This window comes from Neoarius graeffei, chromosome 23 (assembly GCF_027579695.1).
Source record: "Neoarius graeffei isolate fNeoGra1 chromosome 23, fNeoGra1.pri, whole genome shotgun sequence".
Lineage (NCBI taxonomy): Eukaryota > Metazoa > Chordata > Actinopteri > Siluriformes > Ariidae > Neoarius > Neoarius graeffei.
The window spans coordinates 19,337,388-19,348,576 of NC_083591.1; the positions used below are offsets into that span (position 1 = coordinate 19,337,388).

Consider the following 11,189-nt stretch of genomic DNA (forward strand, 5'->3'; position numbering starts at 1 on the left):
GAACAGACAGACAGCCTTCCTTTAGTAGTGTAGATGGACTTTGATTGGACAATGTTTACTTATTCTGTCTAAGCTTCGGCATTTTTTGTGATGATTTAAAAAAAAGGATGACCGAGTAAATAATCCACCATTGCTAATGACATACTATGGATGTGTCAGCATTTGGAGAGCAAATATAGGGGGCGTGTCTCTTTGTAATCCCCTGACACTGATTGGCTGCATGAATCTACAGTCTGCGCTGGAAAGAAATAAACCCCAGTCTCACCTCTTTATACCATTCTGTGTATTTTTCTAATGACCATTGAAGTCATCTGACCTAATATATTTGTTAAAAGTGAATAACCTGATATGGATGTATTGATGTCTTTGCATTGATGTCCCCCAAACTGAATTGTGAGAAATTAATCTAATTTTGTGTAGGACCATCGTGAAGTAATTACATAGCAAGAACACTTTTTTTTTTTTTTTACCCACCTACACTGCAGTCACTTCCCAGGAAGCCAGGACAGCACCTCCATTCAAGCGCAGTCACCTGTCGATAGGCCACCTTATACGAAGGTCTGATCAGAGTCCTGTAACTGCCAATGAAAAGCAATCAGCATTGTATAATCATTCCAGTGTTTGCATTCTGATGCATTCAGCTGGGTTTGATGGACATTTCTTGCAACAGTGGTTTTGGATTACTGTTGGGGCATTTTTCGTTTGGAAATCCATCCGATTATACTTAAACATGAGCCAGCATCTCATTTGTCACAATGGGACTGTCCGTAGTTTGGCATTCAATGTTTAAAGAAGATTAAAGATACTTGGAAAGCATGAAGCAGACACAGGAAAAAGCAATGATACAGGTTCATACCTGATGACTTTAGAGCAGTGTCCTGGCCATCTACAGCCCTGGAACACCCTGTGCACCATTGTCTCAGTGCCATTATGCACCTGGCACGTAACCGTCTTCGATACCGTGTACTGGCACCAGTTCCTGAAATAAAATGTAAGAGCTCACATGACACAAATGAGGACGAGGCCATTAAAGGACAAGCAGCTTCTGCATTCCACATTTTTAACATGTTCTCAAACCAGCAGCCATGTTAGTCAGACTGGGTATTGTTGGTTTGCTTTTCTAGGCTGCTTTTGGTTAGATTGTGGGGAGAAAAAAAACAATAGACTTGGCCTGTAAACAACATTTGGTCTGGACTGCCCTGATTTGGTCAGTTTTTTTTTTTAAATATAACATTCATAAATTCCTTTGCTTAATCATGCAAGTAAAACTGAACAAATGCTCGACATATGCAAACATTCACCAGAATACTGACTGACGCTTCAAAGATTATGCTGTCGCAGCATGGCCAGATAGATAAAACTTATTGTTCTGGTTATTGTTTGCTGTTGGGGGTTATGGGCATGGACGGTAGAAATGTGCTGCAATCCATTATACTTGGAACTTTTTTTTTAAATAAAATGAAAACAACCTCTGAAACGGGAAAGTGTAATGAAATGGTCCAATTCAGAATTCCCAGTCAGGAACTCAGACAACATCCATCTTGCCTGAGTTCTCTGATATAAACCCAACTCCTGAGGTCACAACAATATGGCGGCACGCAGTCAACAGTAAACAGATTTCTCTTGATTAAAAAAAAAAGTTTGAGAAAAAAAGTGTTAAGTTTAGATTTGTAAAGTGATTATTTTGATTTCAGCCAATTTTATTAATGCAATAAGTAAGACCGTTCCTTGAGCCGTTCATTGATGGATCATTTTAATGAGCATACATGAACAAGACCTACATTACACATCATTTTTCTTCACTAAACTCATAGAAATAATTCATGTAGAGCTTCTGAATATGTTTATCAAGTTCAGAGACTCGCTATACAAACATGACTTTGTTCTCGGCATTCATGTTTTCCAAGCAAAAGCGTTGAGATCGGATTTCTGGAAAACAGACTCGGAACATCAAGAGTTCTGAGGACAACAGATTACAGCAATGGACAACTGGATTTAAACTTGAAATGACATGACTGTGAGGGTTTTGCTGGGATTCGAACCTGGTTCGTTGGTGTGATAATCCAGCAAACCCCCACTAGGCCACCAGGGGGATGACTCAAATGCAGAGGCGTGAGGCGGAAGTAGAAAAAGAATCAAAAGGTTTATTTAAACTATATACACTATATACAGGGCAAAACAAAAGACAAAAAAAAACCAAAGAGTATAATCCAAAAGAAAAGCAAAGTGCAAAAATTCAAAAGCTAAGAAGATCAAAAAACACAGTACAAAGGAAACTGGAGATAAACATAACAGCACAAAGACTCCGTGACAAGAGGACTGAACTCAGGGGTATAAATAGACAAACTAATTAAGGACACAGGTGAAGATAATTAGGCAATTAACACAAACACAAAACACAGGAACAGTGGCGGCCTCTAGAGGCCAAAATAAACACGACATGAAAAGGAAATAACAGCGGCCTCTAGAGGCCAAAACAGTCCTAGTCCTAACAGGACCCCCCCCTCTAGGAGCGTCTCCTGACGTTCCCAGGGCGATCCGGATGGGCCGAATGGAAGTCCCGACATAGTTCTTTATCAAGGACATCCCGAGCAGGAACCCAGCAGCGCTCCTCAGGACCATAGCCCTCCCAGTCCACCAGATATTGCAACCCGCCGCGGACCCGGCGGGAGTCAAGCAGGCGATTCACAGTGAACACAGTCTGCCCCTGGAAGATGCGGGGGGGTGGGGGGTTCCTAGGGGCAGGGGCATACGTAGACGTCAGTACGGGCCGTAACAGGGAAACATGGAAAGTGGGGTTGATCCTCAGAGTCCGGGGCAACTGGAGCCGGTAGGAGACAGGGTTCACCCTGCGCACCACCTTGAAGGGGCCAATGTAGCGAGGAGCAAGCTTGCGGTTCTCCACCCGCAGTGGAAGGTCCTTAGTGGACAGCCAAACACGCTGCCCAGGGCGGAAAGCGTGTGCAGGTCTTCTATGGCGGTTGGCCTGAGTCTGGTTGGTTCTGGAGGTCTGTATGAGGGTCTTCCTGACCTTGCTCCAGGTCTTGCGACACCGTCTCACATATTGGTTGACCGAGGGCACCCCCGCGTCCTCCTCCTGGTCCGGGAACAGAGGTGGCTGGAACCCGAATTGGCACTGGAATGGCGACAGCTTGGTGGCCGATGACTGCAGGGTGTTGTGGGCGTACTCCGCCCATGGCAGCCAGGTGCTCCACGATGTCGGGTTATCCATAGCCAGGCCTCGTAGGGTGGTTTCCAGGTCCTGGTTGAGCCTCTCCGTCTGACCATTGGACTGTGGGTGAAACCCAGAGGAGAGGCTGGCAGTGGCTCCGATGACCTTGCAGAACCCGTGCCACACTCGGGAGGAGAACTGGGGCCCTCGGTCTGAGACGATGTCCTGTGGAAGACCAAAGACTCGGAAGACATGATTAAACAAAAGTTTCGCAGTTTCAAGAGCAGAGGGGAGTTTGCACAGTGGTATGAAGCGGCAGGCCTTGGAGAATCTGTCAACTAAGACCAAAATGACCGTGTTACCTTGTGACTCAGGGAGACCCGTGATAAAGTCGACTGCCACGTGGGACCAGGGACGCCGGGGAATGGTCAGAGGATGCAGGAGACCCTGGGGACGCTGTCGTGGGTTCTTGGTTCTGGTGCAAACCTCACAGGACAGGACAAATGACCTTACTTCCTTCTCCATGTTAGGCCACCAGAAGCGTCTTTTCAGGAAGTCCAGGGTCCTCCGAGCTCCCGGGTGGGCGGTGAGAGGGGAAGAGTGACCCCACTGGAGAACCTTGGCCCGGGCTTGATGTGGGACGTACAAGAGGCCTGGTGGCCCCGTCCCAGGACCGGGGTCCTGGCGTTGGGCTCGTCGGACAGCCTCCTCAATACCCCAGCGGACAGGGGCCACAATCCGGGACACAGGGATAATAGGCCCGACTTCATTCTCCCTGTTAGTGGCAGAGAACAGTCTGGACAGTGCGTCAGGTTTGGTGTTCTTGGAGCCGGGGCGGTATGAGAGGGTGAAGTCAAACCGACTGAAAAACAGGGCCCACCTAGCCTGTTGAGGGTTCAGTCTCTTGGCTTGCTGGAGGTACTCCAGGTTCTTGTGGTCAGTCCAAACCAGGAATGGATGTTGTGCTCCCTCCAGCCAGTGCCTCCACTCCTCAAGGGCCAGTTTGACCGCTAGCAGTTCTCGATCCCCCACATCGTACCGGGACTCAGCAGGACTCAGGCGGTGGGAGAAGTAAGCGCAGGGGTGCAGCTTTCCTTCCGAACGTTGAGAGAGCACCGCGCCGACACCACTGTCCGAGGCGTCCACCTCCACGATGAATGGTTGGGAGGTGTCCGGGAGAACCAGAATGGGTGCCGTGCAGAAGCGGTCCTTGAGGTCTTTGAACACCTTTTCTGCCTGAGGAGACCAGCCATAAGATCCACCTGTCCCTTTGGTGAGGTCTGACATGGGTGCTGCCACAGAACTGAAGTTCCTGATGAACTTGCGGTAGAAGTTAGCGAATCCTAAGAACCGCTGAACCTCCTTAACGGACTTGGGAGTAGGCCAATCCCGGACGGCCAGGGTCTTGGCAGGGTCCATTTGGAGTTGGCCTGTCCGTACAATAAATCCCAGAAAGGAGACCTCGGGAACATGAAATTCGCATTTCTGGGCCTTGGCGAACAGATTGTTCTGTAGCAGCCTCTGGAGAACCTGGCGGACATGGTGGCGGTGCTCCTGCACGGTCTTGGAAAAGATAAGGATGTCGTCGAGGTAGACAAAAACGTATAGGTTAATCATGTCCCTTAAGACGTCGTTGATTAGGGCCTGAAAAACAGCTGGTGCGTTGGTGAGTCCGAAGGGCATCACCTGGTATTCGTAGTGCCCAGACGGGGTGTTAAAGGCAGTCTTCCACTCGTCTCCCTGTCGGATACGGATGAGGTGGTATGCGTTCCGTAGGTCCAACTTGGTGAAGACGGTGGCGCCTTGGAGCAGGTCGAAAGCTGTGGACATCAGCGGAAGGGGATATCGGTTGCGCACAGTGATCTTATTCAGGCCCCTGTAATCAATACATGGTCGGAGCCCCCCATCCTTCTTGCCGACAAAGAAGAAGCCGGCTCCAGCAGGTGAAGTGAAGGGTCGAATAAACCCAGAGACCAGGGCATCTTTGAGGTATTCCTCCATGGCCTTGCGTTCTGGCTGAGAGAGTGAAAACAGTCTGCCACGAGGAGGGGTAGTCCCAGGGAGCAAGTCGATGGCACAGTCGTAGGCCCGGTGCGGAGGAAGAACGGCGGCCCTGCTCTTGCTGAATACCTCCTTGAGATCCCAGTACTCTGTGGGAACTTGAGATAACTCGGTGAGATCAGGGGGCTCGGCAGGAGACACAGGAGAGCTAGAGAGCAGACAAGAGGCATGGCATGCAGGGCCCCATTCCACAACCTGGCTTGTTACCCAGTCTATGCGAGGGTTGTGGCGAGTAAGCCAAGGAAGGCCTAGAATAACTGGGAACTCAGGTGAAGGAATCAGGTGCAGGGATATTTCTTCCTTGTGACCTTGAGACTGGAGGAAAACTGGAGAAGTAACTTGGGTGACTCTTCCATCACCTAACGCTTGGCCATCGAGGGCAGACACAGACAGTGGGACTTCAAGAGGTGCAGTAGGTATATTGATGCTTTGGGCGAAGTGAATATCCATAAAGTTCCCAGCCGCCCCTGAGTCTATCAAAGCTTGACAAGAGTGGACAGACTCACCCCAGGAGATGGAGACCGGGATGTAGATTCCTTGACCAGGGAGTCCGGGAGAGAGGGTAGGCCCCGTCACAACCCTCCCTCGGCTGGACGGGGCGGTCCTTTTCCCAAGAGTTCGGGACATGATGCTCGGAAGTGACCAGGCTTGCCACAGTATATGCAGCACTTGTCCCTCCTTCTGCGCTCCCTCTCAGATGCGGAGAGGCGAGTACGACCCACTTGCATGGGTTCTGGACAGTCACTGAAGGAGGTAGACGGTCTCCAGGTAGAGGTAGGGAGGCTGGGGGGGCTCAAGGCTTGGTGGCGTTCTCTCATCCTGTTGTCCAGACGAATAGCATGTGAGATGAGGGTTTCGAGGTCACTTGGGCATCCAATAGAGGCCAGACCGTCCTTGATGGGGTCAGACAGACCATGGTGGAAGGCTGACACCAGGGCAGTCTCGTTCCATCCACTTACTGCTGCGAGTGTTCGGAACGAGATGGCGTAATCTGCGACGCTTCCTCCTTGCCGGATGGACATGAGCTTTCGGGCTGTGTCGGTACTGATGTCTGCCTGATCGAAGACCCGAAGCATCTCTTCAGAAAACAGCTGGAAATCAAAGCACTCAGGTCCCTGTCTTTGCCAGATAGCAGTAGCCCAGGCTCGCGCCTTACCAGCTAATAAGGTGATCACAAAGGCAATCTTGCGGCGATCCGTAGTGTAGGTGGTAGGCTGAAGCTCAAAGGTGAGTTGACACTGGGTAAGGAACTCTCGGCACTCACTGTGCTTGCCGTCATACCTCTGTGGTGCAGGAAGGCTGGGTTCGCGAGGTGAAGAAGGCAGCATTGCAGGAGGCACTGGAGCAGGAGTGGGAGCTGGATCAGGAGCAGGAACTGGATCAGGAGCAGGAGATGCAGGCAGAGATGTCAGCTGTGCCAGGGTTTTCCCAATTTGCTGAAGCAGTTCCTCGTGGCGAGCGAGGGCCTCACGTTGGCTGGTGAGCGTACGTCCATGAGCGTCCATGGTCGCTCCGAAGCGTGTCAAAGCTGCCATAATTCCCTGAAGGTTGGCCGGGTAGACAGTTGAAGCAGCCTCTGCTGAGTCGGTCATGACGGAGTCTTTCTGTTAGGGTTTTGCTGGGATTCGAACCTGGTTCGTTGGTGTGATAATCCAGCAAACCCCCACTAGGCCACCAGGGGGATGACTCAAATGCAGAGGCGTGAGGCGGAAGTAGAAAAAGAATCAAAAGGTTTATTTAAACTATATACACTATATACAGGGCAAAACAAAAGACAAAAAAAAACCAAAGAGTATAATCCAAAAGAAAAGCAAAGTGCAAAAATTCAAAAGCTAAGAAGATCAAAAAACACAGTACAAAGGAAACTGGAGATAAACATAACAGCACAAAGACTCCGTGACAAGAGGACTGAACTCAGGGGTATAAATAGACAAACTAATTAAGGACACAGGTGAAGATAATTAGGCAATTAACACAAACACAAAACACAGGAACAGTGGCGGCCTCTAGAGGCCAAAATAAACACGACATGAAAAGGAAATAACAGCGGCCTCTAGAGGCCAAAACAGTCCTAGTCCTAACAATGACCTAAACAGTGAGGGATTTTTTTTCCTGGAAATAGAGATTTAGTTGGTTGTTTTCCCCAAACTATAAACAAACAAGTAGCATAATTGAAACCACTGTGACCCTGAGCAGGCAGTTACTAAGGAGGAATAAATGAACTCTTTAAAGTTATACGGCCTTTTGATTTCATTAAATCAGTGAGATTTATTTCCCTCGGAAATTTGGTCATTGTGATATGTTTATTTCTGCGACATCTTAAAACAAACAAACAAACAGGCGATTCTCTGTCTGGGAAGTTATTTATTTATATTTGAGGGGATTCCCAAGCAAATAATGTGCATGAAATCACTCATTTCACGCAGTCAAGCAGACAGAGGAAGTCCGGTGTGCGCATGAGCAGGTTTACCTTTGGCCGTGCACTGACAGTTACATCATTCTGTCGCAAAACGAACAGCTGATCACACGGAGGTGCTCGCTGACCACCGATATTTATTAGTTTGGTCCTGTGTTTCCTTTCCTTCACAACATAACATCTTTTCTTCTCACTTTCCGTTACTGTAGTCAGTCTTTCATGTTTCATTCCCGTCCTCCATTTTTCTCTCCTGTTTCAAACTTGTATCCCACAATGCCTTGTGCGAACGGGGAAAGCCCATCACATGATGCATGACGTAGTATCTTGTACTGCGTCATGGTGAAGCAGGCAAAAATAGCAGAGAATTTAGGGCCACGTGGCTGTAAATTCATTAATTGTTCTTTTTTTTAAATAATAAAATTGAAAGTCTGTGATTCGAATTCAGTAGCTTTCGGTCCACTAAAGAAAAATAATCGGGTGTCAGGGAAAATTCTTTTTATGACGTACACTTGAAAAATCTGAAAGGCAGTCTACCTTTAAATTTATCGCTGTAAATGCAAAAGTTCAGGTTAATGTATGTGCTTTTTGTTTGTCCCACAAGCTTCATATCTAACTGAACACCCACATGAAAGTAAACATCTTCTGCGCTTGCAACTTTTTTTTTTAATCACGTGTGCTGTGGAATCTCAGTTGCACCTCCTGTTCGTCCCTGTATTTGAATCTGAATAAAACACATTAATGGTACTCAGTTGCATCCCTAGTACTGTATGTATTTTAGTTGGAAAGGGTATACAGAAAAATGAACACCAGTTATAAATGTGAATGTCAATTAGTGTTGAATAAAATAAATCAAAGCATGCAAAGCTTGAATTGTTTGCAAGAACAGAATGAGTAAAGTGAATAGGAATGTCCATCAAATTTTCTTTGTTGTTGCTGTGTAATCTGAAGAGGCACAAATTGTTCTGGGGTTCAAAACAAACAAACAAACAACTTCCATCTTGAAACATTCTGTTTCCCAAAGAACTTTGTGCAGCATTCTTGACTAACCATAATGCAGGACTTGTCAAATCCAGAACTTGGATGTCATCAGACTTACAATGGATTTGTGTATTCATGACTTGAGCTTATGAGACTCTGGCACTGCTTTGAACTCAAACGTTTTTCCTCAACATTGCAGACTTATTTATGTAAATAAACTTTACGCAAAGTAACACAGATTATGCATTTCCTCCGTTGGAGACAGGAGGAGTTGTTGGAGCTGGACTTTTTCCCTTGTTGCTGCTGTTGGAACATCAGGAGGACATGCTTTACCTGGGATGGTGCATGTGCTGCATCTTTAATGGACTTTTTAAGAGGAAAGCTTGTGGTTTATCACTTTAACAAGGAAAAGTAGGCTACAGTTTATTTTTTGACAGTGTCCTGCATGCAATTCATCCCGTTCAGGATTTGATTTGATTTGATTTGGAAAGTCATGTCTGTCTGAGACTTAACTTGGACTTAAAATAAAAAAAGAAAGAAAGGATGATTTGAGCTTGAAGGTTACAACACTGTGACTATTCCAGAACTTTTCAGTTTGTGCATGAAGGCAGCTGTTGCTTTGAATAGGTTTTGGGGGATGGATTTAATTAGGAGCAATTTGGCAACCTTTTGTAGCCTGTATGCCAATGTATATGGGATTCTATGAAAGAAAGGCTTGAAGGGTTAGTGCATAATAATAATAATAATAATAATAACCTGCGCTGAGAGCTGATCCCTGCGGCCGGGGGTCCAGCGACGCTTTGTTCTGAGCTCATATGCTGCACTGTGAGTCCCGGGAACGGGTAGATGAAACCGGTACCGAAAGAAAGTCCAGCAGAGGACATGAAGAAGAGACACAGCGTGCTCCAGAACGTGCAGCGCGCCATCGCTCCGGTCCGTGTGAAACCGAGGTTCAGCTCAACGACGCGGTGACGCGCAGCCGCACATCCGCACTGCAGGAACCAGAGAAGCACCAGGTCTTTCCAGTCGGACAGCAAGGCTCTCACAGCGCGCACACACAGCTACTCTAAATCATGCAGATGTCTGAAAACGAGCTGGTGATTTCTCACACCACCCCCCACTTTCTCAGCTCGACCTCCTCAGTGGATTGAAGTGTCTCTGGAAATGGTTGGTGTGTGCGTAATGACGCACCGACTTCGCACAAGCGGGACACTCGGCGGGGGGGTGAGAGCTCCAGAAGGACTCCTCAGGGCAGAACCCGACAGCGAAGAGTTTTATTAGTAGATTGGTTTGGCAGGAAGGGGGGGGAAGCTTCTTTCTTTCTTTCTTTTACAGCCAGGAACTCTGTCAACTGTACAAAGAAAGAAACAAACAAAATAAATAAATAAAAAACAAACAAAACCTTAGAACAAATGTACTTTACTACTCTTAAAAAAGCATATTATTTAAACACGTATAACAATAGTTTGGCTTTTTATTGAACCCAGAGATTTTATTTATTTCTGTATATTTCTTTGTTTGTTTATTTGTTTGTTTCAGAACCTTAAATCTTTCAATTTTATTACCTTCGAAAACTGTGTTGGAGGAAGTTTTCACGTTGTTTGTTTCAGAACCTTACATCCATACAATCAATTTTATTACCTCTGACTACTGTGTTGGAGGAGGTTATGTTTTCGTTTCTGTTTGTTTTTGTTAGTTTGTTTGTTTTAGAACCTTACACCCATACAATCAATTTTATTACCTTCAACAACTTTGTTGGAGGAGGTTATATTTTCACTTGTTTGTTTGTTGTGTGTTGGAGGAGGTAATATTTTTGAATCTGTTTGCTGTTTGGTTTTGTTTACACCTATACAATCAATTTTATTACCTCTGACAACTGTGTTGGAGGAAGTTATGTTTTCACTTCTGGTTGTTTGTTTGTTTGTTTTTTGGTTGTTTCAGAACCTTACACCCATACAATCATTTTATTACCTCTGACAACTGTGTTGGAGGAGGTTATGTTTTTGCTTCTTGTTGTTTGTTTGTTTGTTTCAGAACCTTACACCCATACAATCAATTTTATTACCTCTGACAACTGTGTTGGAGGAAGTTATGTTTTTGTTTCTGTTTGTTTGTTTGTTTGGTTGGTTGGTTGGTTGGTTGGTTGGAACCTTACATCCATACAATCAATTTTATTACATTCAGCAACTTTGTTGGAGGAAGTTGTTTTCACTTCTGTTTGCTTGTTTGTTTGTTTCAGAGATTTATATCCATACAATCAATTTTATTACCTCTGGCAACTGTGTTGGAGGAAGTTATGTTTCTGCTTCTGTTTGTTGTTTGTTTGTTTTGTTCCCCAAGTAAATCAAAAAGTAGTGAATGGATTTGGATGAAATTTAGAGGAAAGGTCCTCTATGGGCCAAGGAACAATCAGATTTTGATGCAAATCCAGATATGTATGTGGATCCAGGATATTTTTGTCTATTCCCAATGTAACTCAAAAAGTAGTGAATGGATTTGGATTAAATTTGGTGAACAGCTTTAGTATTATCCGAGGGTCAAGTGATTTGATTTTCATGTTGC

General features: G+C 46.0%; 1 protein-coding gene across 3 annotated transcripts in view; it reads right to left on the reverse strand.

The window, feature by feature from the left end:
- LOC132871606 (collagen alpha-1(XXVI) chain) overlaps positions 1-9,833 on the reverse strand; it is an 87,681-nt gene extending 77,848 nt beyond the window's left edge. For 2 of the 3 annotated variants that reach the window (XM_060905898.1, XM_060905895.1), the window contains exons 1-3: positions 9,384-9,833; positions 857-979; positions 475-578 (exon numbers count right to left, since the gene is read on the reverse strand). In XM_060905898.1, coding sequence (XP_060761881.1) covers positions 475-578; positions 857-979; positions 9,384-9,553 — 397 coding nt within the window. In that variant the 5' untranslated portion in view covers positions 9,554-9,833. The remainder of the gene's footprint in view (positions 1-474; positions 579-856; positions 980-9,383) is intronic. The other variant, XM_060905896.1, reaches the window with a different exon arrangement.
- Between the last annotated feature and the right edge of the window lie 1,356 nt (positions 9,834-11,189).